Raw genomic sequence first — 23376 nt, forward strand, 5'->3', positions numbered from 1 at the left:
TTATTTTACATTCCTTCATGCTAGTCTCCTCATTAGGTACTAGGACAGAACCATTCCTTCAGAATCCTCTTCTCCTGGATTTGGAGTTAGAAGAGCATTCTGAGGTGAACCAAATGGATACCTTCTCTTACTATGTATCATATAATAAACACCTCTCAAAAGTTGTAGCCTGGGAGGAACCTAAGATGGCGACTAGGTGAGACAGAATAAAAAACACCTCTGTGGAAAACACTAGATAAAAAACCAGAAAGGACCCAGAACACCACTTCCAAAGTAGCACCAGCTGGACAAGTTCTGCTAAAGCCACAGGGAACGTGCGTTTGGTGAAACCAGGAGTCTGCATTCTGAAACGAGTGAGTGAGTGAGTAGGCTGATCCGTCGGCCACACTGCAGTGGGGGGAGATGCTGGGCTGGCATTTTTTTTTTTTTTTTTTTAAAGAGAGAAGCCCGGGAACAGCTGCAGATAAGACGGGAGCGGTCTGGACTAATGCCTCGGTGTCTGGGGTGGAGGATACCCCTTCCCACACCCACTGCAGATTGTCTTGGGTCCAGGGAAACAAAGGGGAGAAACCCAGCCTTGCGGCCATCACCCCAGCGGGTGGGGCTGCTCCTGCCCGGGACCAAGCACACAGCACAGAGCCGAGCTGAGAAGCCCAGTCTCACGGCCATCTCCCCAGCGGGCGGGGCTGCTCCTGCCCAGGGCCGAACATAGCACAGAACCGAGACAAGAAACCCATCCTGACAGGGAGTCTTTCCCGCAGCACCGCTCACACGACACAATATCGGCCGTGGACAGTGGCCTTGAATACACCCACGGCTGATTGTCCTGGAGCTGGGAGAGCGGAGCTGTGCAGAAAGGGGGAAGTTAACACGTCCCATTCAACCATCTTTGAAGTGGGCTGGGAAGGCCCCTACACAGCCCAGTTGCCCAGGGCTTCCCTGGAGGCCAGCGCTCACTTGTGACGTGGCACGGCCCACCCCCCCCCCCCTCAACAGAGGTCCTGGAAAAGCACAGCAGGGAGGGGGGAACTGCTCAGAAATCCCAGGGAACCTACGCCAATACCAAGGACTTTTGTGTCAGTGGCAGAGAACAGCCTTAAATCTCTGGGAACACCTGGGAGGTTTGATTGTTAAACCTGCCCTTCCTCCCTAACCACTCAGGCCCATGCCCCTCATTGAGGGCAGACAGCACCGACAACACACCCAAATTAAGTGCACCAATTGGACCCCAAAAGAATCAGATCCCCACATAACACAAAGTTGGGGAGAACTGACTTGAGGGGAATAAGTGACTCACAGACGCCATCTGCTGGTTAGTTAGAGAAAGTGTATGTCACTAAACTGCAATTCTAACAAATTAAAGATCAAGTAAAGCAAATGCCAAGAGGCCAAAAACAACAGAAAATCTTAAAGCATATGATAAAACCAGACGACATGGAGAACCCAAACCCAAACACTCAAATCAAAAGACCTGAAGACACACAGTTCCTGGCAGAATTAACCAAAGAACTACAGACAGGCAAAGAGAGCATGGCATGGGATATAAAAGACTTGAAGAAGAGCATGGCACAGAATATGAAAGACATAAAAAAGACCCTAGAAGAGAATAAAGAAGATATTGCAAGAGTAAATAAAAAAATAGAAGATCTTATGGAAATTAAAGAAACTGTAGGCCAAATTAAAAAGACTCTGGATACTCATAATACAAGATTAGGGGAAGTTGAACAACAACTCAACCTCCTCGAGGAGCACAGAACAGAAAATGAAAGAACAAAAGAAAGAATGGGGAAAAAAATTGAAAAAATCAAAATGGATCTCAGGGATATGATAGATAAAATAAAACGTCCAAATTTAAGACTCATTGGTGTCCCAGAAGGGGAAGAGAAGGGTAAAGGTCTAGAAAGAGTATTCAAAGAAATTGTTGGGGAAAACTTCCCCAACCTTCTACACAATATAAATACACAAAGCATAAATGCCCAGTGAACTCCAAATAGAATAAATTCAAACAAACCCACTCCAAGACATATTCTGATCAGACTGTCAAATACTGAAGAGAAGGAGCAAGTTCTGAAAGCAGCAAGAGAAAAGCAATTCACCACATACAAAGGAAACAACATAAGACTAAGTAATGACTACTCAGCAGCCACCATGGAGGCGAGAAGGCAGTGGCATGACATATTTAAAATTCTGAGAGAGGAAAATTTCCAACCAAGAATACTTTATCCAGCAAAACTCTCCTTCAAATTTGAGGGAGAGCTTAAATTTTTCACAGGCAAACAAATGCTGAGAGAATTTGCTAATAAAAGACCTGCCCTACTTCAGATACTAAAGCGAGCCCTACTGACAGAGAAACAAAGAAATGAAAGAGAGATATAGAGACTTTTAACAGACATATATAGAATATTACATCCCAGGTCACTGGAACACACGTTCTTCACTAGTGATCACGGATCTTTCTCCAGAATGGACTGTATGCGGGGACATAAAAACAAGCCTCAATAAAATAAAAAATATAAAAATGAATTTGTTCAAAGAACATTCTATGCCCACAATGGAATACAAATAGAAGTCAATAACCATCAGAGACTTGGAGAATTCACAAACACTTGAAAGATAAAAATGAGGGGGAGATGAAAACATTCCCAGACAATCAAAAGCTGAGGAACTTCATCACCAGCAGATCAGTCCTAAGCAGGCTGAAAGGAAGGGACACTAAACAATTGACTGAAACCACATGAAGAAATAAAGATTTCCAGTAAAGATCACATGGTAGATATAAAGACCAATACTACTGTATTGTTGATTTATAACTCCACTATTTGCTTCCTACAGGATCTAAAATACATAAACTGTAATGATAAATCGGTGGTTTTGGACTCAATGTAAAATATGTAATTCTTGACAAGAACTACATAAAGGTGGGGGAATGGAGGAGTATAGGAACACAGTTTACATGTCCTATTGAAGTTAAGTTGGTTTCAAAGAAAAACAAGATTGTTATAGATTTAAGAGGTTAAATTTAAGCCCCATGGTAAACACAAAGAAAGTATCAAAGAATATGACCAAAGAGATGAAAAGTATAGTAGGGGTTCCAAGAAGTGGGGGAAGGGGCAATGGGGAGTTAAGAAATGAGAGTAGGGGTTTTGGTTTGGGGTGAAGGGAAACTTCTAGAAATGGATGGTCGGAAGGTGATAGCATTGCAACATTCTAAATGTGATTAATCCCACTAAGGGAATGCTAGGGAGGGGTGGAATAGGAAGATTCAGGCTATATATATCTTTCCAAAATTGAAAAAAATAAGACAGTCTAAATAGACAACAATTAAATGCCAAGGATGATCCTGGATGGGATCTGAGGCTGGAGGAGAGGAGGCTCAAAGGGACACAGCTGGGACACAAGAAAAAAAAAAAAAAGGAAATATAGAATGTAAGCTTTATATCAATGTTGAATTTCTTGAACTTCTTAGCTGCGTTTAATGAGATTGCATAAAATAATGTTCTTGTCCATGGGAAAGGTATATGTGAATTATATTGCCTGTTCAAAGATATGTGCAGCTTGCTCCCATATGTTCAGAAGATAGAGCAATAGATGATGGGTGTTAGGGAGGGAGGGAGGGAGGGAGAGAGGGAGGGAAAGAAAGAGTGGTGTGACAGGATCTTAAAGGTGATGGATCAGGGTATCAGGGGAGGGGGGTCAGGGTATGGTGGAATTCTACGTAGGGGGTTTGTACTATTTTTACAACTGTTCCTGTAAGATTGAACTTATTTCAAAATAAAATTTATTATTAATAAAAAAAAAAAAGTTGTAGCCTGTTAGAAAATGGTTTTTATGCCCCTGTGTTCACTTTTCCAAAAATACTAACTTTTGCATGAAAAGATGGCCTTCCTGAGCAGCCAGCAGAACTTCCTTTTTGAGGTGGCTTTCTATTTGATAAATATGGATCAGCACTGATTTCATTCACTTCTTGCTCCCACAGTTAATGGAGAGCAGGACTATGTTTAAGGGTATATTCTGAAATGTAGTTAAGCTACTGGCTTACACTGAGAGTTACCTCAGACTGTGAGCCTTAAAAACCATAGACTCTAACCACAGAATCACCAACCAGATATTTCCACAGATGCTAACCACTGAATTTACCAACTAGATATTTCTGTATCTTAAAAAGCTTCAGGTTCATCTCAGGTCATGACACCTGCTGAGAAAAATGTGTGGAAGACTGAGTAGTTCAAAAGTTGTTGCAAGCTTTGCAACTTGTGACTCTCCCTGAACTTTGAAGATGCTTTCCTTTGGTGCTTAATAGTTTTAATAAGAGCTAACAGGCCATTGTCCTTCTTGTGGAAAGAGGACACTGCTGAGGGAGTTTTATTTATGCGATAAATTATGTTTTCGATCTAGCATTGAGCATGGTACTTGACTTTTATTTTAAGGCCCTTGACAACTCTAGCTATTTGCTTGTGTGCAGGCATTTCAGCAGAATTTGGATATGCTGGAGTTGAAGATGTTAGCCTGCTGTTCTCTACTTCTTATATAAGAAACCCAAGCTGTCTCTTTGGAGGGAGCAACATAAATATCTCTAATAACAGGTTATTATACCCTAATTATGATTTTACTTAGGACATACAGGCCTGAAAAGTGAAGTTAAGAAAAAAAGGAATTTTAAGAGAATTTGTAGAAGGGAAATGATATTTAAAAGAACTGTGAATAATCTTATTGCAATGCTTCTCCCAGTTTATGATTTCAAGTTTGGGTTTTTATATATTGGATTTTCTTATACTGATAGACATGCTTGGAACCTGAATATCTTAATAAAAACAGAAGGGTCGTTGTATAGAAAAAGCAATTCATAGACTGAACTTACTTCAAACATTCTAGGACACTGCTTTCTTCTTATGTTACATCATATTTATAATTTCTTTCCTTTTGGTTTCCCACTAATCTGGGAGCCTCTTTGTTTTGTCTTGGGACTGTCATATTCTTCATATTGACCTATATAAATTCTGTCTTCTTTCTTATCTACTCTACTATTAAATTTTTGTGTGAAATTGGCTCACTTGGGTGGCTGTAGGCCACCTACTGAATGAGCTGTTCTTTTACTTCTTTATTTCAAAGAGATGGAAGATGATCTAAAATCAATACATCTCAAATTCATAAACTATGAAGTTCACACTAACATTCCAGCCTTAACTCTATAGCCAGTATGCCATTTCTTGAAAGTAGAAAGAAAATGAAGGATTTGGGGTACCATTCAATGACTCTAGCTAACTTTCATTAAGTGATTTAGATAGAGCATCACACCAGCATTTGGCAGACAAAATATTCTGTGAAGATCACAGCAGATTAAAACTAACCAGTCTCTGGAGTACATGCTTACTACAGTCCATCAAACTCACCTACAGATACATGCTTCTCTGAATAAGGTACACCTATGGGAAAAGAACAGAAGGGAAGACTTCACAATTTTTATTAGAATTCCAAACTACTTGGTCCTTTATATCCTTATCAGTAAATTTTCAGTTCAGTTCTCTGTTTTATGAATGGAAAGTCTAATGATGATAATGAGAATAATAATAATAATAATTTATTGGGTATATATGATCCAAGCACTTTGCTAAGTGATTTATATATTGATTTATATCATTGAATCCTCACAATTGCCTCACAGTTGTCCCCCTTTACAGATAGGGAATTTTTCCCAAGGGCACTCATCTGGCAAGCGGTAGGGCCAGGATTCAAACTCAGGCAGTCTGTGCTTCCAATCACTATGCTTTCCTGAATTTTTATATTGGTCTAATTTGGAAGGATTGTTCCCAATAAAGGCCTGATTTTATCTTTTGCATCTTTAACTAAAGGATTAGAGAAAAGGTTGGTTTCCCTTTGCAGTTCCAGAAAGTGGTTTTCTGCATTTGATAGAGCCAGGAGAGTACGTTTGGTCTGGATAAGCAATAAATAACATTATCTAGGAATGCATTTAAAATTAGAGACCAACAACCACAGATATTAAAAAATCAAAATAACCACCATGCAGACTTATTTTGTTCTTGTGTTCTCCCATTTTAGCAAGTGTATACTGAATCAACAGAAAATATTTCCTGAAGATGCCACTTAACGTCTTACATCATCCCTTATATTTGTGAAACACTTCATACTTTTCTAAGTGCTTTCACATTAAAAAAGAGAGGTTACTTAATCAACAATTGGGTCATTTTTTGAACTAGGCTTCATAAGAAGGAATAATTAACCAGCTCTAAAATACTAGTGTCTATTTTCCAAGTGAAGTGCTGAATCTGAAATTAGAGAATCCTCTTTTGGGTCAAGAAGTAGACAGGAAAGACGCAAATTTTCTTTTATACTATAATCTTTTAGAGGAAAGCAGAATAAATGATTCATAAAGGGATGTTCATTTTCTAAAATATAGTAGTAATTATTTAGGAGTATTATATAACTTTCAGCCATACACAGTAACATATCACTCATTTACAGGTCAGTAATGTGGAGACCCATTAGGGACTCCCAGAGAAAACGTTTTTACGGTTCTTGGTGATGCTGTCAAACCAGAATCTGAACATCTCTAACTGCTATCTCATGTTCTGTGACAGCACAATTTGATTGCTATATAGATAAGGGCTTGTGCCACCTTTCCGGTGTGGCAAGTGAATATATCAAAGCCAAGGTTATGTGGAATGCCATATGGCCTCTCTCTTCAGTTCTCAACAATTTACAGTTGCAGTTGACTTTTAAAAAACAATATTCTTTCATTTGTGTTTTCTTGTTTAACTATCATGACAGCCTCAACAGCCTTAAGAGGCAATATGCATTTTTTTTTTTTTTACTGATAAGGAAACTGACACACAATCTGTCTCAGACCCAGGGTTGTCTATGCTCTTTGTACTAGAACAAGCTACCTTAGTCAAAGGGAAATGGATGAATTAGGAAAATTTCCAGAGAACTTTGGTAAAATATGTCCCCGAAGAATTGGGATAGTTATTCCAGGTCTATAAACATGTCTAATAGGAAGTTTGTTCATTTTTATTCTATCATCACCTTCTAATTTAAATACTTTCACATTTAAGGTTACTGACATAATGAGAGCTTTGAGAAGAAAAACTGTGGCTAAGTTAGCAGTGCCTTCCTGCCATGGTTGATATAGGTTGAGCTCTCTTTATCTTGAAGAGACTAGCACTTCCCCACTCTCATTTCTCCATTTCTAGTGTAAGCCTTTGATACTAGCCATTTCTCATGTCAGTAGAGGGGACTGGCTATGACTGATGTGGATTGACTAAGTGTATGTGGTTCAAATGAATACAGCAGAACATTGTTTATTTAGGATGCTTATGTATGTACTGCTGAAATAAACAATTGCTTACTGGACAGTTAGATTGCTGCACTGTTGATGTAGTCCAGGCATGAGAACAGTGAAAGAAATTGGAAACACCATTGGAGGTTTAGTGGATATGAGTTTTAACACCATCTGTGCTGGTTTGCTAATGCTGCCATTATGCAAAATACCAGAATTGGATTGGCTTTTATAAAGGGGGTTTATTTGCCTACAAATTTACAGTTTTACAGCCATAAAAGTGTCCAACTAAGGCATCAACAAGAAGAGACCGTCACTGAAGAATGGCCTACAGCATCCGGAAAAACCTCTGTTAGCAGGGAAGGCACGTGGCTGGCATCTGCTCCGGGGTTCTGGTTTCAAAATGGCTTTTTCCAAAATGTCTCTGGGCTTGTCTCTCTTAGCTTCTCTGGAACAAACTCTGGGCTAGCATCTCCAAAGCAGTCAGCTCCCAAGCATCTCTCCAAAATTCTCTTCCAGTTGCAGCAATTGGGACATTTTCCTCCCTCTACTCTCTCTGACAGCTCCCTTTGAAGGACTCCAGTAAACTAATCAAGAGCTACCCTGAATGGGAGGGGGTCAAATCTCCATGGAAATCTTCAATCAAGAGGTCACACTCTAATCAAAAAGATTAATCAATCTGCCCCCACAAGATTGCATTAAAAAATATGGCTTTTTCTAGGGGACATAATATATACAAACCAGCACACCATCTGATCCATTAGTTGATAGTCACTATGGAAGTGGTTGATTCAGTTGACCGACCTAATTAGAACAAAACAGGATAGAGGAAATGACTGACATAGGGGCTACCAAATAGCTTTTTGGAGTCTCATTAATCTCCTATTTGGGTCTCTCTCTACTCTCTAATCTTATCTTATTCCTTATGTTACTTCTCTTTTTCTCCCACCTAACCAGCCCCTGAGAGAGGTATTTTCAGATATTTCAGATAACCTGCTTTTCATCATCCCTGTCTTGATGTTTACCTGTAATTCACTTTTTCTATGACATAGAAACTCATATTTTCTATGACTGTCTGAATTATTTGGAGTGTGACCACAGACCTTTTCTTTGCATTGACAGTGAGATAGGTTACACAGTCATTGAAGCATTGGGAGGGTGTGGTAGGTGTGGAGGTGGTGAGATTTTCATCTCTGGTGGCAAGAACTTTTAAAAGAAACTTTCTTTTTTATTTTCTTGGGAGATCCCTTTATTCAAGCAAACTTATTATAATTCAGATTTTTCTTGATTCCTTAAAGAGCTTCACAAAATTCAGAATTCTGTCCATGCAGGGAATTTCACTTATAATGACCTTCATTTGAAAGATCTAATTCTGTTCTCTTTCAGTGTGCTCATGGGAGAGTGGTGGAAGCACACAAAGAAAGGCAAGTACCCCTGAATAATTTGAGTTTCAATATCATCAGGATCACTCGGGTGATGGAAGACATTCTGTAGACATGAAAATGTTGGCAGGGGAGAGGAGAGACATTGAGAGACATCAGGCAAGGGTTTAAGAAGGGGAAAAGAAGGTGCCTTTAATGTTCTAAAACCACTGTTTCCACAGGAATGGATTAAGTTTAAGAATATGTTTTTCTATAGTACCTAGCCCCAGGCCACTCCAGATGGGTAAACATAGTTCTGACTTCAAGAAGAATCAGAAGGTGTGCTCCACAAACTGCATAGAGGGCACTTACTATTGATTCTGAAAAGATCCTCGCATGTGTTATTAAACAGCTATTTCTTAGTTCTTAGATGATGAGCTGGTGTTTATGGATACTATGACTGGAAACAAATTATGTCAAGCTATTCTTGTTCCCTTTTAATCAGAGTTACCAGTCTGCTAAGGTCTCTCATGATATCTTTGTGGATAAGTTGGGGGAAATATAGGTGAAGATACTGGCTTTCAAATTTGTTTTGACTGGGACCCTCAGTAAGAATTATCTTTTATATCATTATCCAGTAGATATACTTGAAATAAAAGTTCCACAAAACAATACTTAGCCTTATTAAACATAACACACTCTTTTTTAAATCTTCTATTTCATGTTTTAAAAAAGGCTGGTCATAGGTCATTATACTGATTTCCTGATCCACTATGAATCACAACTAATATTTTGAACAGATGGTTTCATAATCTAAAAGATAACTAGTCTATTGGTGTTACAATTTTGTCTTGGTCTATCCTATCCATCACTTTTAGAATGGATGAAAACATAGAAGGTGTTCATCAAGAAGAATATGGACTTTGGTATCAGGTCGACCAGGTTCAAAATTCCAACTCTTCCACTTATTATCTGTGTGATCTTGACAAAGTTACTCAACTCTTCTGAACCTTGTGCTCCATATTTATTAAAAATAGGAGATAATAAGACCTATCTTGAAAGATTATCATGAAGATTAAATAAGATAACATATATGAAAGTGCGAAGTATAATCCTTGGTTCACTGGTGTATATATTTCCTGGAAAACAGATTAAATTTATGATGTGGCCTGAAGAGTTGCATTAAGACCTGGTGGGGAAAGATAAAGGAAGATTAAAATGTTACAGTTGAAGGGATTCCAGAAGAGCTTTCCGTGAGTCAGAGACATTCAAAGTGAGTTCCTTGTCGTGAGAGGCATTTGAGCAGAGATTGGACAGTTACTACTTGGTGAGACTATCCTCTCTTTGAGAGGAGTGCAGCACTGAATGACTGGGGAGAGAAATAGAACTCCAGGTGGATATATATAAATATATAAATAAGTGCTGTGGCCAAAGTTTACTCCTCCAAAGAACTAGTTTCCTTCCTTCCTTCAAAACCATGGATGATGACACTCCTTCCATCTGACAAATGGGTACTTTGTGGAACCACTGGGGAGTATGCAGATCATCCAACAAGCATGTATGGAGCAATGGCTATGTATCAGATACTCAAAAAATACCTCAAAGTGCCCGTTCAGGCAGTGGGTCAACAAGATTATCTGTGCATATAAAAGGCCCATGTTTCTTGTGTATCAACCTAATGTGGAAGAGCATTAGGTTGATTCTGAAGAATAAATCCAGCTCTTAAATTTGCCATCTCACCATGAGACTTGTCTAACTCCAATTCCATTCTAGTCAGGCATGAGATAGAAGGGGCTTCCCAGAGCAGGATGATTCAAATGCAGTAATGGAAATAAAGAGCCCAATCTCCTCATTACCAATTAATCTTTTGAAGTGAAAGGACTGTTTATGTATAGCAGTGCTTATAATGGGCAGTTATGCTTCAAAGTTTATACTGAGAGTTCAGTTTCACATTTCAGTAAATCAAGAAAAGATAGTGATTTGGCAGATCTTATTATCAAGGAAAATTTCATTTCTTGATTAGATTTTATTAAACTATTTTCTAAGTGCCATTAAATACACATTCTGTGAATAAGCACCATATTTCTCAACAAAACAGCATTTGTCATTCAGCTAAATACAATGATATTTAATCATCTCCAGTTGTCTTTGAAAATGTGGAAGTTGGAAAAATGGACAATTGAGGTCAGAAAGTATGTGTCTGAATCTTGCTATATCACTTACTCTATGGTCATAGTACAATTGATAATCTTTCTAACCACCAGTTTTCTTCTCTGTAGATGGAGATAATAATACCTATCTCTCAAAGGTGGTTGGGCTGTGGAGATAAAATGTAACAGTGTGAATAAGATTATTAGCATAGTTTTTGGTATATAGCAAGTTCTTAATAAGTGGTAGCATTTATTATTAGAATTACTATAGAACATCAGGATTCGCTGAAGATTAGGGCAGGCTGTTGAGCTGTTGAGGATCAATTCTTCCTCAGGCTCAGGTTTACCTTGGAAACGTGCAGAAGACAAAAGCAAGAAAGAGAAAGAAAAGTTCTCTGTTGCTTCACTTCCAGGCCTCCACTGGTACTATGCTAACATGTACGGGCCTTTCCTTGTTGGAGAACTTCTGGTTTTGAAATGCAGAGAAGGTAACAAGGATTTTTAGGAACTTGATTATATTTCTTTAGAGAAAACTCCTTGGAGTTGAAAGGAATTTTGAAGAAATGGTTAATCTATCCTCCTGACTCCAGAGAATCTGGCATTTCAAGCATTCATAGATTATTATTATCCACCATTTGCTTTAAAAGTTTCAAAGGAGAGAACTTCACAATAAGCTCTTTGGGTAATGTATGATACTGCCACATAGTCTTAAAATCAGTAAGTTTTTCCTAAGGTCTAATTCTAATCTTCATGCTGCATCAGAGTCCCCTATTTTCTCACCTGTCTGTTCCTTTCAGCAGAAACTGGAGCTCTCATTTAGACATTTGTCTCTGTCATCACCCATCATATAATTTGATTTACTGAAGTATGAAACTATGTAAGTATGAAGTATGAGCACTGTGTAAGCTTAGCTGGATCATGTAAATACTACTATAAATAACTGGGGCTTTGCTCTTGGAGAGTGTTATGAAGCTCCCTATTCAGCTTTCTTTTCTCTAGCTGAAGACAGCCCATGTTTGTTCTTAAGTACAGTCATGGGAAATATAGGGCCCCAAACTGCCACAGTTGTCCAAACAGACAGGGGAAACTCTGGCTGTAGGGGCTGAGCCTCTGGGAAGCTGTGCCACACACAGGGGTCCTCCCTATAAATACTTTGCCCAGTTATCCATCTGATTTCATTTAGTGTGCTCCAACTTTTGCCCACCTGTGCCACATCTGGCTGCTGATTTACCTACACCTGGGTGCTGATTTGCCCACACCTGTTATCTATTTTGCCCATACCTGGGAGCTGTTTTGCTTCAATGTCAAAGCCTCCTCTTCACAGCCAAACATCTCAAAAGAGTAATCTATTTTTACTTTCTCCATTTCTTCACCTCCCACTCTACCACTGCAGTCTGACTCCTATTAATTAGCACTCTTCCAGAGGTACTGTTATCAGTCACTAATGCTGTAAAATCAAATGGCTTCTTTAAAAATCCTTATTTTACATGACCTCTAAACTGCATTTGATATTAACCATTCCCTTCTTCTTGAAAAGCTTCTTTCCCTTGGCTTTTTTGACCACCCACATTCCTGGTTTTCCTCCCATCTATCAGGTCTCTTCTTCTCATTCTGTTTTGGTGGTTCTCATTCCTCAGACTTCTCTTGAATATTGGTGTTTCTCAGAGTTTGGTCTTAAGACTTCCTTTTATGTTATGTACCCTTCCCCTGGGAGATCTCATCCACTCCCCTCTTTTCCATTGCAATGTGTATGCTGATAGTTCCAAATTGAATTTCCATTTCAGACCTTGTCTGAAAAATATCTTCACCTGGTTACCACACAGACCCCTCAAACCCAGCATGCCCCACCCTCCCCAAACCTACTTCCCCTCCTCTTATATTCCCTATCTCAGTGAATGGTATCACCATCCATGTATTTCCTCAATTCTGAAATTAAGTCAGCCAACATGTTCTTTGATTTTACATCCAATATTTCATTAAGCTGTCTGACTTTTTCAATCCATACTGCTGATACTTTAGGTTTGACCATTATCATGACTTGCCTATGTAATCCACATAAAGCTGAGCAGCTTCATGGCCAGTCTCATCAAAGAGCTGTATCCCAAAGAAATATCAGCTGAACATCCAAAAAAACATCGGGAGGCAATTTCATTTTTACTGAAGTCTCTTAAAATGGTGCTGGTCATTTAAATATTAATATGTTTTGTCCCTGCTAAACCTGTATTACTTCAACTGCCTTTTAAGTGGTCTCCCTACCTCTAGTACTGTTTCCCTCCAATTGATCTCCATACTGAAGCCAGAATGAACTTTTAAAAATGCATTTCCATGCATAATACTCTTTTTAAAATGCATCTCCATGCTTAATTCTATTAATCTCTCCCCATTGTACACCAGATAAAACCGAAACTCTATTGTGCTTATAAGATCCTTCACTATCTGGCCCCTACTTACCTCTGGCTTCATCTCTCACTGCTTGTATTCTATGTACTAATCATAATGTTTTTTGGTGAGTGTAGTACGTTAAGTGTGCCTTCTGAGCATCTACTATGCATATTCAAAGAACATACAGTCTACCTTGGGAGACTGGCTGGACAAACAGTTTGCCAACAGAGAACAAATTGCATATTAAACAGTGTGATACTAAATGCTAGTAAAGGAATGAGAAAACGGTAAAAATTAGAACCATCAGGGAATGTCCTTATGGAAGAGATGAGATGCAAGGAAGGTGGAGAAAGAGATTTGAACCAGCAGAGGTATTTCCAGGCCTGGAAAATGGGGCCATAAGAAGCAGACTTCTATAAGGGTGAGTGGAACAATCTGGTCTCTGAGTTAGGTATCAGTGAAGACTCACCATTCTGTGCTTTTCTGAGCAGACAAATGCTAGTTACTCTTTAGAGGACTTCAATCTCAGAAAGAAAATAGTGGGCAGCAGTAGGGACAGTTGCCAAATAATTTGGCCATGAAGCCTGCTTTCTTTCATAGTCAGGCTTGCTGGTTTCTAACACTCCCCCATCCTACCTTATTCCACCCCCTCAAAAAACCCTACTGTGTTTTGAAAGCTGAAGTTGCATAAAGAAAAGGGAAGGAGGACTTCAGGGAAACTGAGGATTGGAATGCAATGCCATAAGGAAAATATGATTATGTCTTCAGGTTACCAGGGCTCTGTCTCAGTGAGCTGTACTGTACATCCCCACCAGAAAGGGATGAGGTAGATTTTATGGTGGCAATCATGACTTGGAAAAGGCCATGTGAAAAAGAACCTTTCTTGTGGCAATGAGGATCATATGTTTGCTCTATTTAGACAAGGAGTTCTCTTTTCATCATAACTTATCCACACAGAAACAGATAGGCTGTTTAGAGTTGACTGATTGCAATACTAAATGTCCTATGTTAAATTAAAGATATCCCACAAGTGAATCATATACGCGCACCCTCTCTCTCTCCCCACTCCCCTATATAAACCCATTCACACCCTTCCTTATTGCCATAAATAATGCTCCTTTTCATTGCCTTCTGCAGGATTTTGCATCATGGAAAATTATTCTGTTCTAGGAGTTGATAGCCTGATCTGGTTTAATCCTTATTAAGAATGGTTCATCCATTTTGTCAGTTTTCCAGGCCTTCCAATTCCCTACTTCATTTTTGCAGCTGATTATATTTGACAATTTGCAGGGTGAGGCAGGGACAGAGAGAAAAGAAGAAACCCCAAATGGGCACATTTCTAGTGTTTTATAGAGAGGTATATTTTTTTTGGGGGGGGTGTATGGGACTAAAGCAAGTTTTCTTGGAGCTGTGTTTATTTTAATTTATTATTATCCTATGTTTGGTGGTCTGGAGAATGAAGCAACAAGAATATACTAACTGACAAAAGCATCCTCTCTGACAAACTAACCAATCCTAAAACTCTCAACTTCCACTTTACTTCCTTTGAAAAGATTATCTATTAATCTACTTCATCAGAGTCACAGACTCATGTCCCATTAGAGCTTGAAAGTTCCTTTGAGGATTGCCTAGTCCATTCCCCTCATTTTACATGCTGACCACTTGTGTCTGCAGACTAAGAAAGGTATCAAGGAACTGAAACTATGATGTTTGCTTTAAAATCTCTCTGTTGTACAATACTGACTGTGCCAGTTTGGATATATATTATATGTCCCCAAAAGCCATGATCTTTTAATCCAATCTTGTGGGATATTTGGATAAGGTTGTTTCCATGGAGATGTGACTCGCCCAACTGTAGGTGAAACATTTTGATTAGATATTTTTGTGGAGGTATGGCCCCGCCCATTCTGGGTGGGTCTTAATTAGATCACTGGAGTCCTTTAAGAGACACTTAGGAGCTGACAGAGACGCTGGTTGATGCTTGGAGAAGCTTGGAAATGCAGACAGAAAAATGTTTGGAGATGCTAAGAGATGAAGCCCAGAGTTTGCCCAAGAGACCTTTTGGAGAAAGCCATTTTGAAGCACATCCCAGGAACAAAGGAACAACAGACACCAGCCACGTGCCTTTCCAGCTGACAGAGGTGTTCTGGACACCACTGACCATTCTTCAGAAAAGTTATCCTTTTGTTGGTGCCTTAGTTTGGACACTTTTATGGCCTTGTAACTCTAAATTTGCAACCAAATAACCCCCCTTTATAAAGCCAGTCTATTTCTGATATTTTGCATAATGGCAGCATTAGCAAACCAGAACACTGATTTTGTAGAATTGTGGTAAAATCAGAATTTTGGACTCAGTTGAGAGCTACGGTGAATTTTCCCTTTTATTCTCACTGGCAAAGAGTTTCCTAAATAAATGTAAAACATCTCAGAGGGAATGTTGTTTTTACTTAAGAAAACTTTTCAAATACCCTAGAAGTAACTATTTACAAACACATAAAGAAGAAGTCAGGGTCATATGCTCATTAAAAAAATTTTCAGAAGAACTTTAGCAGACAGAAAATTTCCAAATTTGAGGTTTTTTTTATTTTAAAATAAAATTACATACCTTGAAAAATACTCAATAAATGAGATTGGCCTGACCCTCTAACTGATTCAAATTTGGGAGGCTTTACTCTAATTTTTGGGCCAACATTCCACCTAGCATTACTCCCTTCATAGCTTACCAGTTTCTCCCAAGTTTTTCTGAGGACAGAAAAAGTAACTTACCTTAAGAGAAACTTCTGCTTTCTGGTGTTATAACAGATACACCAGGCTTCTTTTCTACCTAATTTCTCTGAGAAAATTATCTATTTCCATGATGCCAAATGGAGATAATGCTTGAAAGGCAGTGGTACCTACCTGAGTGATGTCCATTCCTGAGTCACAGCTCAGTGGCTGTGTGGAGGTCAGACCATTTGAGCCAATTACAGTTGTGATCACAGCATTCTCATCAATTTTCCTGATCATGGTCCCATCCACAAAGTAAGTGAATCCATGCCTATCAACTGTGATGCCTGTTGGGAAAGAGCAAATGAGCATTAGTAGTCTAGTGGGCCACATTTGCACTAAGATCAGTATTTTGAAAGAAGTCATAGAAATGGAAAGGCATTTTAAAGACATATGGATTCAATTTGCTCAGCACAGACAGGACGGTAATGGCAGAGGTTTGTTCTAACACACATTCACTTCTCTATGTATTGAGAAGAAATGATAAAAAGTATCATACAGAGATAAAGCAGGTCTAATAATTTTATTTTTCCAGTTTTAGATTTCTAACCTCTCAATACTTGCTTACCTACTCCCCCTAAACAGGAAAAAATTCTCTTAGAAATAAATGGGAAAAGACAGGAGAGGAAGCATATTTTATATTTCTTTTAGAATGAGGATGCATAGACTACTGCTTATTTTCATAGCTGCATTAGGAAATAACTAACTTGGAAAGCATTAAGTTATTTTCATCAATTCATACTTAGTTAATAGGAGTTTGCAATAATTCTGATTAACCAGCTCAGTTTTTTTCCTCTGTATTGTCTATTAAAAGGGGGTGGATGGTGGTGAGCAAAATTATGGTGTTACAAAGGGAATGGTTAACCTTCTAGAAAAAACAAAAGCCAATAAAATGTTCACAGTAGTTTTTATGTACTGTTAATTACAGCCTGGTTTCTTGGAAAGTATGTTATAGTAGCTGCTAGAAAGTTAGATTCTAATACTGAATATACCACTTATAACTGATGTGTGACTTTGAGTCATTTGCCTCCCCGAATTCCAGCCTTTTCTTTTTTAAAATAGGAAGAAGATTACCTGTCTTACCTAGCTAAAGTGACCAACTGTCCTGGTTTGCCTGGCACTAAGTGAGGGGTGGGGGTTCAGCTTTAAAACCTGGATAGCCCTAGGCAAACCGGGACAAACTGGTCACTCTTAGGCTGTTGTAAGTACAACATGAAAGAATACATTTTTAAAATGTCAGACACTTGTAAACGTATGGCTCAATTCCTGCTTTGGTGCTTTTAACAGTGCTCTTGAGCATAACCACTTTAAAACTAGTCTACATTTTAGTTTTTTCTCATCTCTTCTTTATTCAGTCCCGGTGAAACTCCTTGTCAAATTTAGGAGGATCTGTGCTAACAATCATGTCTGTTAAGAACCTCAGTTGCCCTTTTTCTCACGTCACCACGCTACCATTATCTATGAATCTCTCTCTCTCTCTCTCTCTCTCACACACACACACACACACACACACACCTATACACACACAAACACAAGCACACATAAACACACACACACAGTTATTTTATTTTCCTGACAAAGGGTGAACTCATCTAAACTCAGTTTATAAACCCAACTTAATAAACTGCTTTTAGATAAGCTAATTTGTTGGCAGGAGCTTAATATTCAAACTTGGCTTTATAGTGTACTTTGATTAATCTTGACGCTCCTCATGAAGTATTAATCCTTAACATCTATAAAAGTTACAGATTCCTTTTAACTTTCCCTGAAAGTCTCTAAAGCCATTTATGTTTTGGTGAGTATTCCAAGGAAACATAAATGTCCAAATAAGGAGAATTCCATGTCAACATATCCCTTTATTGCTTTTGGAGGCATATGGAGCTTTAAAGAGGTTTTCAAAAAGACTTTTTAGATCAGGACAAGTCAAATGATGATGGCACATTGGGGATGAGTATTCCTTTCATCTCCAGAACGTTTGGGTTGAGGATGAATCAAGTGAAACCTCTGCTTTATGCTTTTGTTTGTGTTTTGGCAAAATCAATTTCTTCACTGCCTGCAATTTGGTCTGGTTGCAAATGAAGATTTGTGGCAGGCCTATGATTTGGGACCATCTTCCATGACCTCTATATTAAATATCACTGAGTATGAAATTTAAAATTTGCCCATCATAAAAGGATGGCCTTAAAGATCACGACTTAAGTCTTGAGAGAGAAATACTGAAAGTAGACATGATTGAAGTATATGAAATCATGAATCATTTACCAAACACATACCAAATGCAACTGGGGTTCTGTGGGGGCCAAAATACAAAGAATTTGAGTATAATTAAACTAAGACTAAGAGGAATACTTTGGAACTTTAGTAAGTTGAGGGTACTAAAAGTAAAAGGAAGTGTTGCTCTAAGTAGGAGATAATAAACTTAGAGACTCAGCTCCCCTGAAAATTGGAGCAGATTCACAAAAAGTAGGGAGAAATAAATGTGTTCTTACAGAAACTAGGATATTTGGGAAGGTCCTTACTTTTCATGACAGTTCTGTTTCTTTCAATTTGGGGATAATCCTGGACGTCATGTGGTTTTCCCAGTTTTAACTTTTTGTGAACTTCTAAAGTCTGTGAACTTTTCTCCCTCTGTTCATGTCAGCTGAATTCCACAGATAAATGCCCTTTGAAATGATTCTGGGCTTATTAAATACTCAGTATTTGCCTTCAGGGCTTATTTTGCTGACAGTTTGTAAAATATTCTCCTTTCATATAGTTGTGTAGCAATTATTTTAATCATGTCCCAAATTCTAAACATACTCTTTTTGCCTTGAGCCTCTTTAATTAAATTTGATTGAGGTTACACTTATGTTTGGGATTGAAAACAAATAGTAGAAAGGGCTTTGAGGTATTGTGAGACAGGTGATTTATAAATGTATCTAGACATATGTTTTAGTCATATTTTATATGTACATATTTTTGTTTCTTCTCATTTTCCTTCCTTACCAACCAATCGACAAAAAAACAGATTCTTCAACCAACCTAGTTTACAAACTCTTCACTGGTGAGGTTTAGGGCTATTTAATTTTCACTGAGGTAAAAATCAAATTGGAGATCCCAGGCAAGAAAAAGAGAATTATTTTAGTCCATCAGTTCAGGAGATTTTCCCTCCCATAATGAGTATTGTTTTAACTTAGGGATGGTGATGATGCGGTATGATCTATTACTGCTTGTTAGACTGAGTAGGAGTAGGTGACACACGCCCAGTATATTTTAAGCTTTAAGCTTGAGAGATGGCATCACAAGTGATTTCAGATCACATAAAACCATCTGGGGCCAGTGTGATCTAAGCTTCAATTTATTTTCCTATCTTGATATTGTTGTACCCAGATCTCCAAAACTTGTTACCCAATGTTGTGGTCATAATTTGTTCCAATGGTCATGTCTATCTATTTGCTTACTAACAGCATTTTCATTAGCACTTAAACACATTTGAAGGCACAGTCTTTGCATGCGAAAGGATTTAAACTGAATTAAGAAAGTCACTTACAGAGTTTAAAATTTTAACCAGTATCCAATTTTAAAGCAAGCAAAAATATATAGATCCCTGATATTACCCTGGGGTTAGGCAGTTATGCAGGGTGGGTGGGGAGTGGAGGTGGGAAGAACAACCCAAGACAGCTTAAGTCCCTATATCCCCCAACTCTACCAAGGAAAACACTGGGCTCAGACACTCAGGAAGGATGTTTAGCTTGGAGCATATTTTTACATTTGTGAGAAAATAAATACATCCTTGTAAATTAGTGCATATAATGAAAGCACTGACAGACTATAATCTGGAAGTGTGAATGGTTCTGTCTCCATTCATCAGCATTAAACCCTAACAAACTCTTTCTATGGAGGGACCTACTCATAAATAAAGTGCATCTTGCAAAAACATTATTCACAGTATCTCATGCAAAGTAGGGGATATTATATAATATCTGAACTGCAGGCTCTTTTCTTTGTGAAGCATAGCTCTGTATGAAACAGCTGCAAGTTACAGGCAAAATGATTTGACTTCTTCATTTGTCTTATTACCCTCTAAAGAATAAATACTATAATTCTTAAGAAGACAATTACCTAAAGCTGGGACAGCCTGGATAGTTTCTAATAAATTTAACACTTGTTGAAGAAGAGGATTCTGCTGATCAATACTGAAAGAGCAAGGGCATCCTGATGTGATCACTGGGAGTTCAGATGTGGAGGTTAATAATTTGGAGATAGTAGCTAAAATCCCAAATTACATAACAGCAGAAATCAGGGATTCTTTTTCCTGCACACAGTGCCAATTTGAAATGTTAGCAGAAAGCATCTCTGTACTTAATTTTTTAAAATTACAGCTGTGAGGCCACCTCCTTTTTTTTTTTTTTACTGTTTCTATATTAGAAATGAAGACTTTCAGTATATTGGCTTTAGAAAGTAGTCATAAAATTCTCTTCTTCTACACCCTCATAACCAGAAAACTCAAATACTGGCTGTTTTTCCTGCCACAGTCTGCTCTTTAATTTCATGAGACAGAGATAAAAAGTTAAAATCAGCTTTCAAGGAATGTCTGAAATTCAGTATGGAGTCAGCTCAATATCCAATACTGAAAATGTTGAATTGTGTAACTGATATTCACCAGTTGATCCTAAAATGCCTTTTAAATCAAATAAAGATTAAAATATTTTGCTTTGTTTATATGCACTTCAGTTCTCTGAAAACTAGTAACATTTGTGTGGTCTATTTGGGAACTCTCCACTAGGCAGAAAAGTCCATTCTCCAACTGATCTGTCTACCATCCACTTAATTACCCGGTAGGATCAGAAAGGGCCATGTTACTTCTGCCAATAAGCCTGTTGAGTTCCCTTGCTAAGTAGCCACTAAATGGAGCTTCTAGAACTTGGAGGGATTACAAATACCTGTGTCACTAAAGGAGAAGAATTAGGGGTTGGAAGGAGGCAGAGCTCGAAGACCAGTTGTAGATGATTTCACTGTGTGATTAACAATGAGAACAGGATTTCTCCAGTGGTGGACTAATAAACTCCCTGTAATGTCACATGATTAGGTAATAGTGTGCATTATTTAATCAGATATTCTGTTTAATAAAAAGTTACAGTATATTCCAAACAGGAATGGTCAATTTCCAAAGAATTTGAATACAAATATAAAATGATAAGCATTCAAACTAACATTTTATTAATTGTAATAGCCTCTTTCTTTGATAACTCAGAAGGTACATTAAAAAGCCTCAGAGTCATCCTAATGAACAATGTATTTCTGGGCTAGTTAACCAAGAATTCTGATCGAGAGAAAGACAGATAAGGCCAGTTTTTAGCATTCGTCTTCTCTTCAGCACCTTCTGATCCTCTCAAACCTTTGGCCTTCAAGGCAAGACAAGGTGAATGGACGACTCTCCTAACTCCACCAATCACTATTTTTTGAAAGCTTAATTGGGAAGCTGTTTTTCCCCCTTATTTATTAATTTATTCAAGATTTATTTCGTGCCTATTATGCATCAGGCAGGGTGCTAGGACATGGGAGTCCACAGAGTATAAAAAAGACAGGGCACCTGCCTTTGAGGAGCTCAGAAGCTGATAGGAAGATGTCAAATTAACCAGTCATTTACAATGCCATGAGAAAGCACTAGTTTAAGGCAAGTACAGGGTGCCTGGGGAGAAGCCTTTGGAGTAGGGCTGGGGAAATAAAAGTTATGGTGATTTCTCAGAGTAAGTGATATATAAACTGAAATGTGAAGGACAAGCTGAAGGACAGTGTTGAATTTCTGATAAGCCCAGTGTGAAATCCGTGTAAGCACCAGGGAAACCCCCTAAAGGATGAATAATATTACTAAATTATCACCATTTCCATTTCTTGAAGATGTTATGATATTCTAGGCACTGTGCTGGCTTCTTTATGTATATTCCTAAATTATCCTAACAATAACCCTGTGGAGTAGGTATTGTTAATGTTATATTTCAGATAAGGATATGGGGGTGTAAAGAGATTCAAGGTTACATAACTAGAAAATGCTAGATTTAGCTCATGTTTGTCTGAGTTCAACGACCATATGCTTAAGCACTATGCCACATAGACTAAATGAGGCTGCCAATTGCTTTACCACAGAAGTTGTCTATAGACTGGCTTCAAAGGGTTCAGAAATCCTATGAAATTATCAGCAAAACATTTTGTGCATGGATATTTTCATGGGGAAAGGGTCTATTGCTTTTGTGAAGTTTGCCAAAGGGATCCAAGTCCCCTCCCACAAAATTGTTAAGAATTCTTATATTCCTGTAGAACTTTTGAGCACTTTCGTCATTATATATTATATATTATATAATATTGTATATTATATATAACATAATATTAATATTATATATTATTAATATTTTGATTATATAATACTACATATAACACAATATTAGTAATATTATATATTATTAATATTTTGTGGCTTCATCCCTACAAAGTTGGTGAATTTGGTGAAAGTACTCAGTTTCTGCAGGGTGGAAAGTCTGGTAACTTGACTATTATAGTGTGAATTACCACATAAAAAGGAAGCTTCCAAAACAAGGATAACAAACTCAAATGCCTTCAGGGGCCCGGAAAGTAACATAAATGTGTAAGGTAGGCCAGGTGTTGACTATATAAGCTCTAGGGGAAACCAAGGTTAACTAAAGAGCCTGTTCCACCTAAATGCATTCAAAATTTATTTTTAAAAAATTAAAGACACAGTGTGGGCCAAACATACTACATTGTGCTGCCAGATCCTTGTTGTGCCAGTTTGAATGTATTGTGTCCCCCAAACGCCATTATCTTTGATGTAGTCTTGTGGGGCAGACGTTTTGGTGCTGATTAGATTTGCTTGGAATGTGCCCCACCCAGCTGTGGGTGATGACTCTGATGAGATATTCCCATGGAGGCATGGCCCCACCCATTCAGGGTGGGCCTGGATCAGTGGAGCCATATAAATGAGCTGACTCAAAGAGAAGGAACTCAGTGCAGCTGTGAGTGACGTTTTGAAGAGGAGCAAGCTTGCTAGAGAGGAACATCCTGGGAGAAAGCCATTTTGAAACCAGAATTTTGGAGCAGAAGCCAGCCACATGCCTTCCCAGCTAACAAAGGTTTTCTGGACACCATTGGCCATCCTCCAGTGAAGGTACCCAATGGCTGATGTGTTACCTTGGACACTTTATGGCCTTAAGACTGTAACTGTGTAGCCAAATAAACCCCCTTTTTATAAAAGCCAATCCATCTCTGGTGTTTTGCATTCTGCAGCATTAGCAAACTAGAACACTTGTGTTCCCAGTTTATGATGCTGGGTAGAGGGCAATTATGAGGGATATATTTTCAGGGAAGAGGCTGCTGTAAGCAGGGAGGATCCATGAACTTAGAATACATCTAAATAACCAGTTTAGCACTG

At 38.3% G+C, this 23376-nt stretch overlaps 1 protein-coding gene across 1 annotated transcript in view; it reads right to left on the minus strand.

Moving 5' to 3' along the window:
- TENM1 (teneurin transmembrane protein 1) overlaps positions 1–23376 on the minus strand; it is a 388184-nt gene that overhangs the window by 68895 nt on the left and 295913 nt on the right. Inside the window, exon 14 of the mRNA XM_037821365.1 lies at positions 16086–16240. Coding sequence (XP_037677293.1) covers positions 16086–16240 — 155 coding nt within the window. The remainder of the gene's footprint in view (positions 1–16085; positions 16241–23376) is intronic.

The sequence above is a fragment of the Choloepus didactylus genome, chromosome X, assembly GCF_015220235.1.
Source record: "Choloepus didactylus isolate mChoDid1 chromosome X, mChoDid1.pri, whole genome shotgun sequence".
Classification (NCBI taxonomy): Eukaryota; Metazoa; Chordata; class Mammalia; order Pilosa; family Megalonychidae; genus Choloepus; species Choloepus didactylus.